The following is a 21656-nucleotide window of genomic DNA, read 5'->3' on the forward strand; positions in this document are numbered from 1 at the left end:
ATTTTAAAAGAATGTAAAATTGACATTATTAAAATAATAAGGTTGCATCTTGAGACAACACTTATCGATTCCAGATGTTCTTTAGCATTCTTGGTATATTTAAATTGCTGACTCTGAAAGAAATAACAAAATTTTTTTTATAAAATACAATTTTATAAATATATATTTTCTTAATTTTTAATTTTATCTTCTTGAATTTTAATGTTCCAGGAAACCATGACAGACACAATCTCTGATATCTGCTAATTGAAAAATAATAACTTGAGGGGAGAACAGTTTCTTGCCTTGTAAGCGGTATAACTTTTAAAAGGTAATCAATGAAATAAAGTCACACTCTATAAGACGAAAATCTACGCATTTATCTGGGAGCCTTTTCGTTTGGCCCTCTTCCTGCGTGAAGCGCCTGGCCCGCCGGCAGACAGCATTTGGTCTGGCTGGTTTATCAGCAAACGTCCTGGAACAAAACGATAAGCGGTGAAGACCAAAAGGGCGTGGAAGGAGTTGTCACCAACCACAGCCAACTGTTGACGACAACACGGCCAATAGGGGGAGATGATGCACGCAAACTCAGTTTATAGTCAATAGTATTCTGAAAGGAAGTGCTATTCCGAACGAGACAAGAAAGGGAGATTAGACAAAACAGGGTTGGATGTTTATTATTTTGGATGTATTGAATGGCGTCTGTGACTCAAGATTATCTTCATTTGCTCCCACACACACATACACACACGCCGCCCCCCCCCCCCCCCCCCCCCGCCACGCTCACGCACACATACACAAAGAAATCCCACCAGAGAGACAAACAGATATTCCGAAAGCCCTTAAAACATAAAACTCTTTTCACACAATTTCAACCTCATACAGTGTTTCAGCCAATCTCTGACACAAAATGTAAACATATGCGCACTCTAAACGGAGTGCCAACCACAAGTAAACCAAACATATGTTTATAGTGCTAAATGTGGATTTTTGCACTCTCTAGTGACGGCTTGTGGTGCTGTTATACCGTCCAGATTTTACAATTGTGCTCAAACGCGGATTTGTTTTTCGTTTTTCCATTAGGAAAAAAATAGGTTCAGATTTTTTTTTTTTTTTTCAAGTAGAGACAACAAGTCAAAGCCTGTGCTGTTTTCTAACTCTCAATGGAGACATTTAAGTACAAACAACTTGAACTTCTGATTACAAGTAATACTTGAGTTTCTCTGTGCATGAAACAGACTGACTAAAGTAGCTTATTTGTATGCGTTTAATTATTTTTATACTGTTACCAAGCAACAGCTAGGCATCTGTTTCTAAGCAGACCCCTTTGAATTTATTATTGCACAAAATGTGAAGCTCGCAGAGTCCTCACTATCCGGCCTCATTTACTGCAATTAACACCTCCTTCTTACTTTTTCTACCCACGTTTTAGACTGTCCACTTCTCCCTTCTCTTTCATTTATATACATTTATATTTCATTTTTATACAAGTGTAACAATTCAGGTGTTTTATCTGCGTTGTTGTATTTTATTTTAAATCGTGCCCCCTTTTTCTCGCCTCTGTTCAAATCTGGATTCCACGTAAACGTTTCGTTTACAATACTTTCTGCTAAACCCAGCTATTGTGTCGAATTTGATCTCTCGTACAGGAAGTCACTGTTTTTTCAAGTGCTGGCTTAACAATACTGCCATCAAAACACTTCAGCTTTGTTTTTCTTCCATTCATAGCCAAAACTGAGGTTCAGCTTGCACAGCTGTGCAGACTTCAGGTTTTAGTCAAACGCGTTACAGACGACAACTCTGTGACGCAGATGTCTTAGTGTTTGGCAACAACCGACCAAAGAAACATAGCAAACCGACCTTTTTCAACCATTTTTTTAAAACATCTCAGGATTCCTCCGTCAGCTGTACAAATGATCTCCATTTATCCAACCTTCTCAGCTTTGTTTCTATCCGATCTACTCCAGTCTCCCCCTTTTTCCCATCCCTCTCTCTGATGGGCACAAGACACCAAACACATGGAAAAACGTATTCAGGGTTCCTTTCTGACCCTGCTACAGAATGGATTTGGCACACGATGATCGACGCCTCGCTCCGGTGAGCGGAGGTGATATCACTTGAGCCCCTCGTCTGTGGTTTTGAACATGAGGATGGCGTTGGAGATCTTGAGGGCGGGCCCCAGCTTGATGCTCATTATCTTCACAATGTCGGTCTGGGTGAGCAGCAGCAAAGCTTCCCCGTCAATCATCTGGAGAAACACGGGCAGAGGTTAACGACAGGTTTTGTTTGTTGACAGTAGAGATCGGTGCGTTTTTTTGTTGTTTTTTTTTATAATCATTTGGTGGTCGTACCTCCTCTTTGAAGAGACGAGCCTGTTCTTCACAGCCAATCAAATTCTGGACGAACCTGAAGACCTGCAGAGATCCACCGAAGACATTCCGAACGATCAAAACAGAGACAGTAATGACTCCATGAAAAGAAAGGTGAGCCGTAACGTTTGCCGACCTCATCGACACTCCATGCTGCCACCTGGCTGGCATGGATGCCCTGAACGCCCGGGAGCAGCTTACAGTGCTGCTCCCAGCAGAGAGACAGAGTCCGGTCGGACTGACCGGTCAGAGCCGACATGAACAGGGACGGGTACACTCCCTCTGCGGACATGTCTGGACAAAAAGAACAAGAAATGGACTGAGGACTAAAACAAGCCTACATGGGTAAAAAAGGGCTCAACAGGAACAAGGTTAAAGATTTTAAAAATAAACATAAACCCTTTGACAAAAGGGTTTGCCCCACTAACATCTGAATGGTCTAATGTCACTTCGTCATTATTTTTGTTTCTTATAAGTCAATATTTATTATATGATTTAAGCTTTTTAAAATACCGCATTTGCTATGCAGTCTATATGCAAATGCATAGATATTAAATAACCAAATGCAGCTGTGAAGGAAAAAATAATTAACAATATTTAATTTCTTTGAATGTACACTTTATGATGTTTTTATTAAAGGTTTGCATTCAGTTGCAGCTCAGCAGAACATTTGCTCTTCTGACCCTCCACAAATAAGTGAAGAACAGGGTGTTCAGCGGTTAGAGATGTTAGACATGGCTAAGGTGACAAGCCTAATTTGTAGAAGTTCAGTTACTAGTATCTGTGCAGCCATCTGCAGAAAGGCCTTTTTGGAGAAACACATGTTTGGACACAGAAAGAAAGTAGAAGTTATCTATTACGTTTCGTTAGATAAACCTAAAAGGGTGTCTTATCCACAAGAAGCACAGAGAATATGTCCAAAGTTGAGCTGTGAATGTGTATGCAACCCTGCTCAACTGAAACTTACAGATAAGTAACTTATAGATTTTTGCCTGAGACTTGAGCCAGGGGGTGTGGCTACGTAATGTGTGATGTATCCTATGTAGATGAGGGGACGTTCAGCCCCAAGTCAGAACTCATCCGATTCTCACTGAGATGTGAGCTTTGTGTGTTTTCTCCAGATGCAAATGTTAATTAACGCTGTGTTTGTTTTCTCCTAAAGCTGAAGTTTGGTCTCAAATTTTGTGCAACTTAACACAGCCAGGTGAACAAATGAGAAAACCTAATGTAATATATTGAGTTCAAATGTTCACATGTCGCTGTCTAATCTTAATTTATGTATCTCTGGAAATTAATGTGATTTAATGACTATTAAAAACAAAAACTGACTTGGATTCCCTTTAATAAAAGATCAACAAAATTGTAGTTTCTTGATGAGAACAAAGTTAGGACACCCCACCACTGTTACTTGTTTTAGTTAAAATAACTTCACCAGTCTTTGACATCAGTGTGAGGAAGGTTTTCCTTTCAGCTGCGAGATGTTTGAGGAGGAGTTTCTTAACATGTACAGATTGTTTCAATTCACCCCACACCATCTCAGTGAGATGAAGATCAGGGCTTTGACTATACCCAGGATTTTCCATTACTTATTTCTAAGCCAGTCTTTGTGGATTTCCTAGTATGTTCTACGTCATTGTCATGTTTCTTTACAGGCGTTCTCACATTTTCCTCTGGGACTCTCTGGGTGTTTGGTGCGTTCTATGATGCTGACTTAGTTCCTGCTGCATCAAAGATTCCCCAAACCATCACACTTCCACCGCCGTGCTTCACAGTTGGCAGGAGGTTGATGACCTAGAATGCTGTCTTTGGTTTATCCCCCCAAAAATGTCCCCTGTTCTGGTGTCTAATTAATTCAGTTTTAGACACATCTGTCCAATGAATGCTTATACTGCTTAAATGTGGAAATAACAACAGACAAAACCTTACTCTGGTAGTCCCTCTGTTGGTTCTTTCTGTATTTGGGCGGACGGCCAATCCTTAAAACAAGAAAATATCTTTGTGACACTTGAATAAAACTTCCAGTCATTAGAAGCACACATATTTATGCGTACGGGTTTCTACCTGCCACGGTAATGAGTTTTCTTAGTCCTCTGGCTGATGAAGAGGTTTCTCTTGCACTCGGAGTCCGACAGGTCGGCCTTCAGCCTTCCCTGGTTGCGCTCGGCCAACGGGCAGCCGGATATGCAGTGATGGGCTGTGAACCGACCGGTCACATGACCTGAACCATCACAACCCGGGGTTGGGCACTTCCTGTTTCAAAGACAGAGCCCCAAATGAAAATCTGCATCCAGAGAAGTAAAAGGACTTGCTACATAATTTACTTTTTTTTTTTTTATCATTTCAGTTTCCACATCTAGACACTTAATGTTTGGTTATGAATCAATTTTTCAGATGTTGACATTTTTTAGATTTTAGAATAGAAAGAAATGGTTCCAGTGACAGCTATAGATATAATAAATATATTTACGTTTCAATTTTAATTGGTAGCATTCAAACAGATCAATTCTTACATTTATCAGCTCAACAATTTGCTCCAGATTCTTTTTTTTTTCAGTGATGTGTTATTATGCTTCAGCTCAAAGCAAAAAGTGTTTAAAAATGTGCAGTTTTTTATATCACTAGATGAGCAGGTTAGCTCATTTCTGACCTGTTGTGGAAACTATACTTGTTGGTTCTGGGGTGGCTGATGGGTTTGCAAGGGACCGTGGTGGGGTAGGTGTTCTGACCCATAGCAGGAGGCTCTCTCACACCTAAATGTTTACAAAAAAACATGGTGAATAACCACATAAACAGTGAACAAACGTGGTATTATCCTAAATCCTGAATGTGGCCCAGTCCTGTAAAGATCAATTTGTATCACTGAAGAGTTCTTCTGTCTTTGCCTTTTTTTTTTAACTCGAAAATGTTTCAGGTCATCAATTTAATATTCTAAAAATAGAAGCTGGGTGAAAACAAAATGCAGTTTTTACATATGAAAACGTAAATCTAAATATACTAACTGGTGACAAATATGTATGAGACCTCGCAATAAGGTATTTACATCACTGAGGAGGAGTTTTGGCCCACTCTGTTTTCCAGATTTGGTTTAATTCAGCCACGTCGCAGGACTCCGGATGACCTTCTTAGTTCACAGTAATGCATCTAAGTCAGTCTTGCAGATGTGGTTTGGATAACTACCCTGCTGCATAACCAAATCTCACTGGACCTTTAAGATCATGAACCAATAGCTGAACTTTCTGCTTCGGGGTTTTATGCTTCAAAGTTTCAGTTCCAGCAAATAATGCAAGAAAGCAACTCCAAACCATCATACTGTCATCACCGTGTTAAACTGACTTTAACAGGTCCCTTTGTCTAAAATTCTGTAGTTAGATTTTCACTAACTGTTCCATATGTTTTCTATGTACAGCTCTCACTATAGTTCACTGGAGACCCGGAGCCTTAGAAACGGCTTTGTAACACTTCACAAAATGACAATCTAAATTCCTTTGTTTCTCATCCCCGACTGAGACCTTATGTGTTGCTTTTGAGATGTTTTGGTCTGCTTCATCTTGTCAGACAGGTTATTTTTAAGTTGCATCTTCATTTTACAAGTCTGGCTGTAATCAAACTTTTGATTTGAAACCAAATCAAATATACGTGGTGAATTTATCACAGTTACATCAAGACTTAAAAAGGAGGAGTGGTTTGGGATGCTATTTCTCTTAATAAATGTAGTCATTATTTGAGAAATACTTTTTGTATTTACCAGATTACCTTTACCTAATTCCCTCAAATAGCCATTTTAGAGACAAAAAAGGTGAAAAGGGGAGACATCTGGTACTAGATAGAAACGAACATGCTTTCGAAGCAACACAGAGTCATAAGTTCCTGTTGTTACCATGCGGCTGCTGACTTTTAGCGTCCCGAGGAGGAACTTTCAGAGGGTGGCCAGTCGCTTCGCACCACCCTGCTGGGTGGATGTCTGGGTGATCTGAGTCCATCCACTCGTCATAGATGTGACTCCAACCATCATAATGCACCTGGGAAAGGAGAAACAAACGAAGTGAAGTCATGAGACAAACATTCAAAATGAACACGGCTGAGCCTGAAACGTCGACTGCAAAATGTGATGTCAAGTAGATCAATCAGGGTTTTATAAAATCACACAGGTGCGCTACTCAGATGAAGAGTGCTACCTTAATGCGATGAGTCTCCACTTCTTCCACTGTCGCCACTCTGATCAGACCAGGACTTCTCTTGTCCACGGCCTCCAGTTTCATCTGAGGCTGGAAGCTGTGAGGCGGCCTCTGCAAAACGAGTAAACGTATAGCAAACATGTCAAACGTATTCTAAAAAATAGAGAAGAAAAATAAGAAAAACAGTTGTTGCTTATCATTATATTCTCACCACTCTAAAGGCGTCGGCAGCCACAGCCTTGGAGCCGGTCTCCTCCAGGTACCGAGACCAGGAAAACTGTCCGGGATCGGGATAATCTGGTGCCGCAGAAAACACTTTTTATGGTGTGAATATGTACTTTTTACTTCCTGTCAACAACAACTGTTCAACAATTGTGAACAAAGCATGTCCAAAATTCATATTAAGACCTTGTGATATTTTAACTAGAACTTCTTAGAGCATACAGGGGGAAAAAAAAAAAAAACATAAGAAAATAATGTCTAGATGTAAAACGGATTTAAACCACATTTTCAGAAATCAGATCAGGTGCTTCATTTATGAAAGTAAAAGGTGAACAAAAAAATTGCAAAGAACATGAAGGATGGGTAAATGTGATTATTTTGGGTATTTGAAATTAGTTATAGATGTAATTATTACTGGTAATATTGTGCTGGTCACCTTGGGGCGGCGTTAGCGGAAGGTTCCTCTCCTGGCACCAACCAACAGGATGGATGTACGGGCTGCTGGCATCACACCTGCACAGGTTAAAATCAGAATGAACTGAAGTGCGGAAAAAAACAAAACTGCGTTGCTAGTGTAAGACAAGAAATTGTACTTTAAACAATTATCCACTGGCAGTCCATGTATTCTGTGTGTTGAAGATTCTGGTGGTTATTTCATGCCCTTAAATGAACCAATTCTTACCAAAGTATCTAAAATATGATGTGTACGTTTATTTTTTTGGTTGTATTTCTACAACCCATAGAAATGAGTAAAGAAATCTATAAGTGGACGGTCATTTGTCACCATATTTCCTTATAAACAAATCAAACAGGTTTCAATAATCAGTTGATAAAGCGTCACCTGGTGGGTATGAATTCATGCATGGTACAAACTGTCAATATAGAAAATTTTAAAAATGTCAGATATGGGATAGCATGAGGCCCTTTGAACCTTTTGCTGCATGTCTTTTCTACTCTCTCTGCCCACTCCCTTTCTGATTACACCGAGTTACAAAAAATATTTTTTGGAAGTTGTCTATTTTTTTTAACTGAATTAGGACTATTTTGCACCGCTGAATCAAAATAGTTACATCCATCTTTCTCAATCAGGTCAAGTTTTTATTCTAATTTGATTTAGAGAAACCCGATCCTCTGACTAAGTTGATTAAATTTTTGTGACATAATCAGTTCATTTCCGTTAATATTTCTCATCCAGAAAAGGCTTTAGGAGAAAAAAAGAGTGTGTTAATTAAATGTTGCAAACTTGGATTTCTGTAAACTGAATAGTAAACACTGATAAGGGTAAGTATATGTGAATTTAAAATTACGTCTTCATTGTGCAAAATTCTCCGTCTCTTTTATGTCCTGATTGATCATCAATCATTGATCCCAGATTCTCAGGAAACCGATTAATATGTGAGATCAAGTCATGCTTCTGACGCTCATGTTGCATCCATAGTTCAGAAAGTCGACCTGATTGAGAACAAACAATGTGATTTTTGGATTCAGCACATCAAAATGACTCTAAAACAGTTGAAAAACCCCAGGCATATTTTTTGGCTGTTGATCAGAGTTATGAATAAAAAGCCAATAGCGCCAATAAAAAAATCTTCAAAGGAAAAATGCAGATATAAAATAACCAAATGAGAAGACAAAAAAGGCCAAAATGACCTGCAGAGTCCAAGAGCTTACCAGTAGTCGTACGTGTCATCCCAGTTGTCAAAATGAACCAGAAAACGGTCGTCGACCACGTCTGTGACGGTTGCCACGCAGATGAGCGAGGGATTCATCCGGTCGACGGCTTCCAGCTTCATTCCTGTCTCAAAACCACACTTTACATCCGTCTGAGCAACGAGCACAAAGAACAGGAAGGTATCGGTAAGTGTTGTTCAACTTACAGACAAACACGTCGGGATTAACTAAGACAAATAAAAACAGCAAAGTAAAGGCAATTGATATAGAGATTTCTTTCTTATTTCAAGCACCACCATCTCTCTAAATTTCACAAACATTTAGTAACTATATCTTAATCCAAGTAAAAAATGCACAAGAAAAACAGAATTCAGTTTCCTGGCGCTGAACCTGTCAGCTCCTGGTGTTTGCAGCTCATATGCGCAGCATGAATCATACTGTGGAGTGGCACTTACCCTCCCAGGACTGGCAAAAAGTTCTTTGGGAGCAACTTGAGCTTTAGTCATCCTCAGATAGTTGGTCCACGTGAACTCCTCCTCCTTACAACCTGCAGAAACAACAGGGAGACAGGGACGGCACATGGAGCGTCAGCTTCCAAATCTTTAGAGGTAATTATCCTGTTTTTATATTTGCTTACACTGTAGCATGGCACTGCTTCTTTATACAAATTACTTTAAAACCTTATTTTTATACATTTAAGATGAAGGAATTGACAAATGCCAACATAGAAATATCAGCTACTACTTTGCTAACACTCACACAAAAGTATATTTATTCCCTGCCTTTAATTACTGGAAAAAAACTATTTCCTTATGTATCCATTTCAGCTGGTAAACTTTTTAATTTTTTTATTAGTTGAGTAAACCCCAAATATGGCTCCAATATGAAAAAATAAATAAATATTGACAGAAGGCTGCACATTTTGGCTAAATGTTTGAAAAAATGAGAAAACGCTTTTTTTTTTACAGCTGAATTATTTGGTCAAAATACAAAAGAAACAAAATAAAAAGAGTCGTGAAATTTCTGTGACCCTTTTTGGTGGACTGGTAAGGTTTACAGATGCCATGACCTCTGACCTTTTGGAGTGTGCAGCTTGTGCTCTCCCGTGCTCTCGCACCAGCCTGCCGGGTGGATGTCGGGAGAGTTGGCGTTCACCCAGAAGTCGTGGCAGTCAGAGTAACCGTCAAAATGGAGCCGCAGCCGGTAACCGCACACCTGCAGCGCGACACACACGTGAGAGCGGCAAAACCCGGAGGAGGCCGCCTGACCCCCATCCTGCTCTGACCGCTCCGTGAATGAGCCGCGATTTGTCAATCAACGTTGCTCATCGTGGACTTTGTGAGCGACAGTCTGAATGTATGATTGCACGTGTGGCTCACCTCAGCCACGGTCAGGACGAAGTACATGGAAGGATGCTGCGGGTCGATGCCTTCCAGCTTCATCCCCTGCTTGAAGCCGTTCTTCACAGTGGGGACGCTCTGCGCCTGAACGCACGGCGAGAACAAACTCGTCACTCACTTCAGCACAGATAAAAGATACACAGATAAAGACGAAATTGTTGGTTCCCCTGAGAAAATGGCATAGAAACCTTTAAATATGTTTTTTTTTTCTCACACAGAACAGTTTAGAAAGATGCAACCTGCCCCCTTTTTTCGGCAGGAGGAAAAAATCGGAGCAATCCCATTAAAAAAACCCGCAACTAAAGCATTTTAATTATTGTGAGTTAATTTTTCTAGGAGCTTTGGATTAGAAATCTATGACTTTCTGTTTCCCAGTGGTTGAAATAAGAGACGATTCAGAGGTCAAATTTCTCCAAGCTGTCGGCCGCTCGGCTGAAAGAGGAACTAAATTATCTTCCCATCAGACACAATGAAGGGGATAGCAAAGGAAGTAAAGAAAAGTCTCTACAAGCTTCTGACAATTTAAATGTCAAACTTTTTCAAATTCTTACATTTAACACTAAAGTTCTTCTTATTTAATATTTTAATATGATTTTCATTCAAAGAACAAATGTATTTCTGAAAGGGAATGACACAGACCGCCTCATAAAATGTCAAAAGATTATTAGTTTTCTAAAAACAACACACAAAAAAACTGAAAATGTTTTTCATTTATTCCCACTGACATTTTGTTGGTTTATCTTTAGTGATGACCTCATACTCCTATGTATGTAGAAGTCTTTACCTGCAGAACTAAAACTCAACGTTCATAATTTTACATCAAACCAGAGGCAGTTTCTAAAGGAGCGTTAACTATGAACACTATGTTTATTCAAGTTGATTGTTTTGTAGGGTTTTATTTAAACATAATTGTTTTTTAATATGCATTTTAATGTGACTTAGAACTATAAATGTTACAGTTCATGGCACTTAATAATAGCTTATATTTTTTTTCTATACAATTAAAGTCATAAGAAATAAAGAAACAAAACTGACTGCTGGAGAACTGCAGGAAAGAGTGAATCAGATTGGATTACATTAGATGCTATCTACATGCCAGCTGGCTGTTTAGCAGCTGCAGGGTAAGAACTCTGCATCTTCCTTGCCCAAACACACACATATGGACAGACACTTACACACACCCTCCACACCAGGACATTTAAAAACAGATTAAAAACACAAAATGCAAACACATTCTCTTTAAAAATAAACCCCCTCAAACTCCACAGAAATATGACGTAAGATACATCTAAAAGGTAAATATTTTTCCTGTATTTCCTCTTATTCTTGGATGAGTTGCTATATTATATTTATGCTACAAGTTATAAAAAGAAAGGGAAGGATACCTCATGGAAGAGCTTGTTGGGAGCAGCAACAGATTTGGTTTCCTCCAGATACTGAGTCCAGGTCCATTGTTCAGTTTTACTGTCTCCACCTTCTCAAAACAATATAAATCAGAGTATTTCTTTATGAGATGCATATCTGAAGATTTTGTTATAAGACTAAAATGAAACTACAGATAGAGAAGAATAATGGACATAGTTAAATATTGACTGGAATGGAAGAAGGCAGGAAAAGCGAAGGAGTCGGCTCTAAAAATCTTGAGTAAATCGCCAGATTAACAAATTATTATCCGCTATTTTATTCATCGTGTCATTTTGCAAATTTGAAACTTAAATCCAGCATTTTCAAGCACAAGAATGGGAAAAGGAAACAATAACCTCCTCTGATGAGTCGACCATCTGCTTTAGAATAATCCATCTTCTCATCCTAGAAAATATGTTTGAAATGAATTAAACACAGAAATTCTCTTACAGAAAAAAAAAGATATTTTATCTGAAAGAACATCTTGAAACCGAAACCTATAAATTCCCACAGGAAGCTTCACACTAAATGAAGAGTAAATAGAGAGCGAACTGCTGTCCCACCGTTCCCTCCATGTCAGAGTCTTCCTCGGACGGACTCAAGTACTCCTTCCTCTTCCTCTTCCTCATGGGTTTCAGGTGGTCTGGGTTCAGAGAGGAGACCCTTCCACCTGCAGGCACCTTCTCCACGCTGACACTTCTCCTAAGGCAAGTGAGAAATGTGATGCAAAAAATCAAACTTCCCTTCAGGAAACGAGATGAAGTCGTGATGAATTGCGCTGTTTTGTATTGAATTCAAATTTGACTAAAACGTGCTGAACTCATTAATCGAATGCGATACACTGGAAGAAAATTCATTAGAACTGATTTAACTGGGTTAGAATGAAGTAAATTTGATTAAATATGAATTTGATTCATGTGACCAGAATTAATTGCGTTGAATTTGCTTGCACAAAAAAAAAAAAAAAAAGAAAAAATCTCAAAGCTTGTTTTGTAAGCATACTTGTCCGAGACAGGGTCCCTGCGGAGCTCCTCCGCGTAGCTCCTTTGTGCTCTTGGATCGTGGTTCTGTTGCTCCGGCCCCACCTGGGCCTCGGGTTTGACAGGAACCAGCCTCTCTGGCTCCACAGCGGCAGCGGCTCTCACGGTACCGACAGGGACAGACACTTCTGGGGCTGAGAGGAATTAAAGATTCATATCCAGTTCATGGAAAACCGCATTTGTCTTGTTATTGCCGAACGACGTTGTGGACATGCAGCTGCAGCCTCTTGACTTCTCCACAGGAGCTCTGCTGCAGCTCGTGTAATTGTTGCTCATCTGCGCTTCATTCAGTGCGCACACGGTAGGATCACTGAATGGAGAAAATATTATACGTATACAGGAAATAGCAGCGTTTCAGTGTAACCAGTGTAACCGGCAGCAAAATGAAATACACTTAGCATTACGGAACAGTATTTAATGCTGGTTGGTTCAGTGACATAAGCCCATATTTAAATTATTTTGCAGCTCATTTTCTGCTGTTTGGCTCCAGACACCAGTCAGAACTATCTTTAGAAGCACTAAAAAATAAAATTAGTCAACTATAAGCAACATGAAATCTATTCAGTTTTATGGTTCAATCAGCTAGTTTTAACAATAATGCTGAGGCAGCATCCTGTTCACAGCAACCAGCTGGACGAATCACTAAATGGCTATTTTATTGCTTTATAAGCATTTAGACAATATTTACCAAATTCAGTTCAAATGTAAAATGCCTAGACTGGGCTTACCTCCAGCTGGAATATCCAACACAGGTTAAACTACATTTATGATCTGTGAAAGCTGTAATGCATTTGTAAAAATATAAAAAAGTGAACAATTCCCCTGGTATTTTTGATATTTACACCAATGAAAACTTTATTTCATACACTGAATAAATTTCAACTAGATTATTCTTCATGCATTACAGGCCTTTTAATGGTCTGCGAAATTGTAAAATATCTTTTTGAGCATTTATGTCGTTTTGACTGGCTGGGTTCGCACTCTGGATTAGTCTAACACAATAAAGAGTTTCCATTATTGTTGGCACAGCCAAATATTTACTGTTTCCATCCTTCCTATAAATATAAATACATCCCAATTTAAATCCTGGTTGTAATATCTGGTACATTTGTATTTTTATACGGTGTAAAAAGTGAAACATTTTCATTAAAATGCTGTATTTTGTCTTTGTTTCCAGTGGTTTAGTGACTCTACCTGGTTTGTCCGGAGGGCTTTCTGCCTCGATGGATCGTCCAGAAGTCCCTGCTGCTGGGTCAGTGGGGCCGCTGGTGGTCCCTGGGGTTATCAGCGTGCTCAGCGTGCCTACATCACTCACACAGAACTGCAGTGTGCACAGACGAGGGACCGTTTGTGAAAATGAGTCCGACTTTTGGCCTCTGACGCAGTCACAGGATGCGTAAAACTATTTCTGATATAATTCTGGCTCTTTCTGCTCCACAAAAAGATTCGATGAATCGCATTATGTAGAAAAGCAACTAACTAAACATGTAGAAGAACCTGCTTTTATTATCATAACTCCCTAAAAGCTAACATGCACCGGTCCTTCTGTTTCTGTTTCTCTGTGCACTGAACACTTCAAAGCATCAGATCAGAAACAGGATCTCACCTTGAGGTTGCTACTGGGCAGAATGGCCATCCCCTCCTTCCACTCGAGGACATGGACGATGCTACAAGCCCCCCCAACCTGTGCTGTCAGGGTGGGAGCAGCTATCTCATTTGGTCTGCTGCCTTTACCTGGGTTTGCCACAGCGAGGGCTTGAGTGAGTTCCACTTTCTGGTGACCAGGAGGAGCTGCAGGAAACACAACATGCATCCCTGTAAGTGCGTCGTTTCTTACTGCGATCAACGAAAGTAACCGCTTGGCGTCATGTCAGAGAAAGGATATCGCTATTAGCTAAAATAGAGATAATTGCGTCATGTGACCTAAATGTAAATTTACAGAACGTGGTGCGCAACCATGTAAACTCAACGTACAGAGCACAATATCAATTACTCTCAAAATGCAATCTTCTTCCCTGAAGATTAATTTTTCCGTTCATCTCAGTTTTCCATCGCCATGTGAAAACAAAAATAAAACTCTGTTCATTTTACATCACAAACAGGTATAATTTAAATCCAATTGAGTCCACTTTAATTTTATTTCATATATTTCAGTAACAACAGTAATAGTGGTCTAATAGTGCAATAGTGTTCGTTTCAAGAACTTTTCACAAACTGAAGGAAGAGCGGGTGGCGGCTAACGCTGCGTTTTCCTTTAACATTTTCCATAAAATGGCTGTTGTGCTTCTTTAACAATGTAAGAACCCAGCAGCATGAGTTAGATGAACTAAAACACTAACTGCAGCTCATTGACGTATCACTATACCTGGCAAGAGGAGAGCTGTGGTGGTGGTGGCGTGGGGCATGGCTCGTGCTTTCTTGGCGACATTGTCGCAGATGAGGATGGTCTCGCCGGCAGGGGAGGGCGATGGGTCAGTAGTTGTGCCGTCAGCTTCTTTGGATTGAGTGTCCATGTTTACTTTGCCACTCGTATTGGTGGCTCCCTGTTTCCTGTGTTGGACCGCTGGAAAGCCAATAAACAAAACAAAACAAGCACAACAAAAAATGTGTTAAAAGACTAAGAGGTTTATAATGACTTGCAAATTTTTATTATTATTATTATTATTATTATTATTATTATTACTATGAAAAAGTTTCAAAGCACTCAGGTTTCCAAAGGTTCAGTCTGACTGGAAGTCTCTGAGAATCAGATTCCAAGTCCTTTGTGGTAATGGATTGAACTGTAGGGTAATAATTTTACCTAACCATATCACTGATCAATTAACTTTGTTCTTTGGTTCTTGCGATGTTGTTTGTCCACTAGTGTTCTCAAACAAACCTCAAAAAACTTCGCAGAGCAAATCTGTCTCATTACACACAACTAGGTGACTTCTGAAGTGAGTTGGCTTCACTGGATTGCATTTAGGGGCATCAGAGCAAAAAAGGGCTGCATTCAAATGCATGCCACACTTTTTAGATTTATGTGAAACATGCCTTAGTGATCATTTTCCCTTACACTTCCCAAATTATCCACTACTTTATGTTGGGTCTTTGTCAAAATTTTAAAAAGGTCAAGGAGTATTGATATGGAATATCATGTTTAACCAAAAGAAAATCTATAATTTTTGTTCCCTGTTTTACTTTTTAAGGATTTGTTGACCTTAATCCATGTTGCAGACTGTGACAGATTTGATGCCAAAACTGTCTTTGAATGGTAGTCTGTTTACAGAAGCAACACTTATTAAAAAATAAAAATGAACCCAGAAATAACGGTTCAATAAAAATAATAATAATAAAAAATAACATAGTCAGTCCTAGAGGAACGCTGAATTTACTTTCATAAAACTACAAAACAGCCACGGCCATAATGACTTCCAAACAACCATCCATTACATCCAATAAAATAAGGCAACCATGGTGACACGCCAATATTTACGCGCAAGCTTTCAAGTTCACACACACACATACACAAAAATACAGCATTTCAGTTAAAATGGCGGAGGTTCTGAAATCCACAAACCAAAAAATTGTGGAAAACCAAAACACTAAGTCCTTTAAAACCCACAATTGTATACAAAAAAAGAACCTACCAATTTCGCCATAAGCATCTTTAATGAATTAGTATTATCTTACCCATACAACGTTAAGCATGTCGGACACCGTAGTAACAAAAATGCAGCAGCCTAGTTTTATTATTTTAAAGATTAAGTCTTCAGCCATAATTAATCAGATAATTGTTTCCCCCCCCTCTTATATCGAAAAGGCTTCTGGTTGAATACATCCACACCGTAAAAAAAAAAGGATGTACCTAATGGACATTTTAAAAATAAAGCAAACAAGCGCACAAACCGGAGCCTTTTCTTGTGAGGCGAGGTGAATAGTATTTCCTTGTCCGCTTTAAAATAGTTATAAATGTGAAAGTAAAGGCGTTGGCAACATTTAGGAAACTGACATTTGGCTTACCAGCGCTGCTTTCCTGCGGCTCCGGGGCTCAATTTGCGCATGCGCGCAGCTACAACACAGTAGCTGATCGCTTATTTATTTTCCTAACGACAGAAGGACTTCTTTAGCAAGCTCTCCATTTTTAACACTTCAGTGAACATATTCGGGTTTATCACGTAAACTGCTTACCAGTCTGGATAGTCTTATCATTTTTAAATAGACATTTGTTCATAGAACAGGATATTTTCACAGCCAGAGCCACTTTCAAGACAGACCACTTATATAATTAGCACGATATAGGTCACGTCAATACTGCAGTCAATTCTTTTTTTTCCAATAAAGCACGTCACATGTTCTTTTTAAGATCTTTAATTGAACATACAATTTAAAAAAAACATTTTATTTAGTCATTGAGGGGAAAGATAAACTGTTGGGACAAAATCACGATGCTGAATTCAGCTCGTCATTTCCGACACCAACAGAAATGCATAATATCCGAATTCAATTGTTTTAACCTGAAGAACTCCTGTACGAGAATCACACCTCAAACCAGGGCAAAGAAAGGAACAAGCGTGGAAAATAAAATGAAAAGGGCAGCACCCAGAGCAGCTATTGTCAGGAAAGTATATCAGCATTATTGTCTACTCTCACTCAATTTAACCATTGCCTCAATATTTCTAAGAATTTAGAGAAAAAAAAAAATACACCCTAGCAGAGCTTATGAACAATTTTATTAAGAAAAGGATAACCAACTACAATAACTACAACGCAAGATGTTCAAAAGTACAACAAACTTTTCACAATGCAATTATGAAGTTTAATGGTACACGCTCTTGTGTCCTCCCGCAAAAAAACAAACATGAAAAGGCCCATCAGAGCAGAAACTGCATCAGTATCCAACAATTCACTCATAACTGTGCACTTCATAAAACTTGAACATAAAAATGTCTTTATATAATCCGGGAAAGTAAGAATGATGGTAAATTGTACACAGTGTGCCACAAGCAAATTTACTGGTAACAGTGACCAAAGAATATTAAACGTTGTTCGTATAAAGCCAGAAAAGATTTTATTGAAAACAGACTTAAAATAATAATAAAAAAAATTAATCTGTGGGCTAGAAAATGAGTCTCAAACGGAAGACTACTCAAAACTTGGGATCAGAAATCTTTTACATAGGCAGGTTTCCAAAAACAGCCCTGACAATGTGCATTTATTGATGGCATGTCAAAACAGCACACTCTGAAGAGCAAAGGTAAGGAAGCAGAAGCCTGTGACACTGCTCGCTATTTACAGCATTATAATAAAACTCAAAAAAGACAACAAAAAAAAAAGGAGGAAGGGGAAAATGTTTTCCACATCTAATCTTGAGAGGCTGATCTAGATCGTGAACGAGACCTTGAGCGGGAGACTGAGCGGGATGCTGAACGCTTCTCTCTAGATTTAGATCGGCGTTCGTCTTCCTGTGGGGACGGGGAGCGGGACGCTGATTTGGCAGTGCGCTCCTCTTTACCGTTCTCTACAGGGGAAGCTGAACGGCTGCGGGACTTCTTGCTGTTGTCTTCACCAGCACCAACATCCATCTCCTTGGATCTGCTACGAGAATCCTGCTCCGACTTGACCTTAGAACGGCTCTTAGAGCGGGACTTTGATTTCCGGTCGGCTGAACGGGAACGAGATTTCTGTGAGCGCGAGCGAGATTTGGACTTATGGGATCCAGAACGAGATCTGTTGGTGCGAGAGCGCGATTTCCGTTCTCCCGACTTGGAACGAGACTTTCTCTCAGACCTCGAGCGAGAATGATGCCTTCTCTTGTCGCTACGGGAACGAGACCTAATGGGGAGAAAGAAATCATTTTGGTGAAGTTTTGTAGATTTGCTCAGATTGACAAAGACTCTTACAGCTGACTCAAAACATTTCAATGTGAACTTACCTCGAGTGAGATCTGGAGTGACTCCTTGAGCTCCTGTGGCTTCTGCTGCGGGAGCGGCGGTGACTTCGAGATCTGACGACAGACAAGAAATCAAAACACATGACATCTCAAGTGAAGTTTACTTATTTATTTTAAATCAGAAGCTTGTTTTCCAGAGAAAAAAAATTTAATTTTTTTGAAATCCACAGGTAATCCCACCTGGAGCGGCTGCCAGAGTAAGACCTTCGTTTACGAGGTCTGTCCTCCACCAATCGAATCTTTCGCCCATTGATGTCTGTGCCGTCTAACTTGTCCATGGCCCGTTTCATGTCAGAGTGAGTCCGGAACTCTATCACCCCTTCGTTGGTCCGCTCCTTGTGGGCGTCGGCATACGTCACCTCGCCTGCCTGACGCATGAAGTCCTTCACGAGAAAGAGACAAATGTAACGATGTGCTCACAGTTTCAGCATTCAACGCTTGACGAAGTAAATGAGAGAAGAAGAAAAAAGACTTACCTTGAGGTCTTGCCAGCTGCAGCGGCTTGACAGGTTTTCCACAATGAGGCGGTACTCTGTACGGACTGGAGGGCCATACTTGTCCCTTCCAGAGCGGCTCCTGCTGCTGCTGCTGCTGCTGTAACCACTACCTTTAGAGACGACAGCACACACAAACATGCTTTAGAACAAACTAAAAGTGATACGGTCAAGAAAACTACTGGTCTGGACTACCGATTGAAAACAGGCCAGATCAAACTGGGGAATATATTCAAATAGGAGTCCCTGAGATCCCTATCTCCTTCACAGAGCTTCAGATAAGAGATTTTAACAGCCACTGCAAAGACTCTTTAAAAGTCTGTAGCATTCAGATTATAAAGATGCTTGCTGCTGCAAAGAACACCACTGATTCTAGTACCAGCAAAGCAAAAGCTTTTAACTAAAGTGTATATCTTATAAAAATGCTTTGGCTGGACAGTGATGTTCTTTCAGACCATCTGAACCCTGTAACAAAAAGAGAGGAGGCATCCACATGGTGTTTAGTCAAGGAGGCTGGCGAATTCAATTGAGTCTAAATGATACAATGACTTTTCTAAGCATTTCAAACTGGTACCTTACCAGATGCTAGTCTGGTGCACCCTTCTTCCCAGTTTTGCACTTACATATTTTCTTTAGATTGTAAGTTGTTCAACTACAGCCGATCCAGTCATGTTTGCGGTCAACATAGAAACCAATGGCAATCCTCACCATCACCCCTGGTCTATTGGCAAAAGGCTGCTGTCATCATGGCTTCCGGTTAGGTCAGCCAAGGATCAAGGGGGCAAAGGTCACACACACATTGTAAGGTGAAAGCCAAGGCCAAACGGGACAGGCAGTCATCTTAGCCAGTCATCTTTAGCCTCAATGGACTCTCAGCCTCAGCCCGCAGCTGGACTCTTTCAAATTGAAACATCAAGGACTTTTGTTAATGTTTAATATATAGAAAAATATAGAGAAATGCCAAAGTTAGCAAATACACAAATTAACGAAAAAGTGTTAGTTAAGTCCTAACCTCCAAGCACAATGTACACAAGCTATATTGGTTTAAATAATGTAAATATGAAGTAAATGAGTCAAAGAAATATTAGAAAGAATTTTAACTTACAAAATGGATTCAGTTTACACTATGAAGAGCACTATGGATCACCATACACCCTGACCTGCAGTTATTTGCTCGTTCCCATCAAGGAGCCGCTGTTTAACGCAGAGCGGCCCATGATCAGGGGGAGCAAAAACTCACAGGTCAGCGACTATTAATGGAACTGAAAACAACTTTAGAGTGGGGTGGGATTTGACCTAAATAAAAAAATAATAAATAAAAAAAGCCAAAGAAAACTGTAATATGACCACAGATGAGTTTGGGAAAACAAAGTACTTCCTTTAGTCAAACTACTGCTTACATACGTGAAGAAACTAAATCTAAAAACTACAAAAAGTTCTAGATAATTTTTTCAGAGAAGCATGCACGAAATGCGTGTATCCCAGGGCTCTCAGTCAAAATTATTTACCTGGGAGAAAACATAAAATTAACAAATACGAGTCAACCAGACAACAAATGTTCAACAAATTTGATTGATCTATTGCTAAAAACTGTTCTCTTCGTACTCTACACTGGAACCTCACCCTGAAGGGAAGGGGGAAAGAGAATATGATGTAATAGATGGCACTTACTGCGCCCTCCGCCCCAGTAACCCCCACCGTAGCTATCTCGGTCTCGCCGTGGGCCCCGGGCATGCTCAACGATCACCCGTTCTCCGCACAAATCCTTTCCGTTCAGCTCATACACGGCATCGTCGGCATCCCGGTTGTCTTCAAACTCCACGAATCCATAGCTGCAGGAAAGAATGCAGTTCAACGTTAGGCCAGAGAACAACACTCCATCAAATAAGAGCAATTCAAAAACACACGACCAACATCAAGCGGCTAGCTCGGCTACCAAGGCCCACGCTAGCTCTCCAATGTAGAAAATACAAAGCCGCCATGTTGGCCATGCGACATTTGCTACACGGAGTCGCAAATCAGTTGATAAACTTAAGTTTAACAATGTCTTTTCGGTCAAAATCAGCACATAACCTTTTAGGAAGCTAAATTTACCAACTGAAACAAAGAAATTTCGCGTTACAGCATTAGCACTTCCTGCACTTAACGTCGTTCAACATTAGCGGTTCCAAAGCTACGAGCAACGTTCGCCTATTCAGCCAAAACTCACCCATTTTTCAAGTCGATTTCCATTAGTTTTCCATATCCGCTGAAAAACCGCTGAATGTCCTTTTCGCGGACGTGATAACTTAGTCGTCCGATGTATACTCGAGGCATGTTTATTTGCTATTTCAGGCAACTCTGTTCTAGACTGTTCCTCAGACCTCCTAGCGTCGATTCAGTTGCTTCTGTCACAACCTCCGTTACGACGGTCTTGCTCGAGGCCAAAGCCAGCCAATTAGAGGGAAGCTAAAGACTGTGGTACTTCCTGTATGGCATTTTCAAAATAAATGACCCGATATTTTCCCGATGTATTTGGTAGAAATGTATGCGATTCTCTCATTTTAAACCTTAAATGTTTTTAAAATGTGTTCCTTGCAGTGAATATCCAAACTTTAGAGATGTTAGAACAAGACAGTCAAGGTTAAGACCTAAATTCAATTGACATTCTCTAGCAACAGTTGAAGCCAGCTGTTCAGGCTTTGTTCTGACAAATCTATTAAGAACGGAAGGAAATGTTAGTCCTATTATGTGCAAAGTTAGGAGATTTAAATCCCCAAAAATCTCAAGTACACCGGTCCTTCTCAAAAATCTTGCAGTTGTAATTACAGCAAATTACAACAAATTGTCAACATTTTGTGTTGACAAAATGGTGAAGACAAAGGCAGATCACATTTTGGACTTACAGCATTCATAATTTTCTCCCTGCTCCCAGTTACAGTGTTGATTTATAACAGAAAATTCGAATAAGGTGTTATGAACACTGAAGCA

General features: G+C 39.9%; 2 protein-coding genes across 5 annotated transcripts; both read right to left on the minus strand.

The window, feature by feature from the left end:
• Positions 1 to 1501: 1501 nt before the first annotated feature.
• On the minus strand, positions 1502 to 16341 carry LOC102221907 (lethal(3)malignant brain tumor-like protein 1). 4 transcript variants are annotated; one of them, XM_023331828.1, is made up of 22 exons: positions 16252 to 16341; positions 14626 to 14823; positions 13867 to 14051; positions 13455 to 13581; positions 12223 to 12394; positions 11784 to 11922; positions 11577 to 11625; positions 11202 to 11290; positions 9796 to 9900; positions 9493 to 9631; positions 8872 to 8963; positions 8417 to 8568; positions 7182 to 7258; positions 6735 to 6838; positions 6524 to 6634; positions 6226 to 6367; positions 4996 to 5098; positions 4410 to 4598; positions 4275 to 4324; positions 2485 to 2642; positions 2331 to 2393; positions 1502 to 2227 (listed from the first exon to the last, which is right to left on the minus strand). In XM_023331828.1, exons 2-22 carry the CDS (start codon positions 14771 to 14773, stop codon positions 2093 to 2095), a joined length of 2529 nt encoding a protein of 842 aa, XP_023187596.1. In that variant the 5' UTR covers positions 14774 to 14823; positions 16252 to 16341; the 3' UTR covers positions 1502 to 2092. The 4 variants fall into 4 exon arrangements, with proteins under 4 accessions (XP_023187596.1, XP_023187592.1, XP_014324632.1 ...); XM_023331824.1 differs by having other exon boundaries at positions 16263 to 16300; XM_014469146.2 differs by lacking the exon at positions 16252 to 16341 and adding an exon at positions 15933 to 15951 and having other exon boundaries at positions 6735 to 6820.
• Positions 16342 to 16953: 612 nt separating this feature from the next.
• On the minus strand, positions 16954 to 21002 carry LOC102221465 (serine/arginine-rich splicing factor 6). Its single transcript, XM_023331839.1, has 6 exons — positions 20896 to 21002; positions 20358 to 20518; positions 18669 to 18799; positions 18373 to 18575; positions 18175 to 18246; positions 16954 to 18074 (listed from the first exon to the last, which is right to left on the minus strand). The coding sequence occupies exons 1-6, from the start codon at positions 21000 to 21002 to the stop codon at positions 17603 to 17605; spliced, it is 1146 nt and encodes a 381-aa protein (XP_023187607.1). The 3' UTR covers positions 16954 to 17602.
• Positions 21003 to 21656: the final 654 nt, after the last annotated feature.

Source organism: Xiphophorus maculatus, chromosome 1 (assembly GCF_002775205.1).
Source record: "Xiphophorus maculatus strain JP 163 A chromosome 1, X_maculatus-5.0-male, whole genome shotgun sequence".
Lineage (NCBI taxonomy): Eukaryota > Metazoa > Chordata > Actinopteri > Cyprinodontiformes > Poeciliidae > Xiphophorus > Xiphophorus maculatus.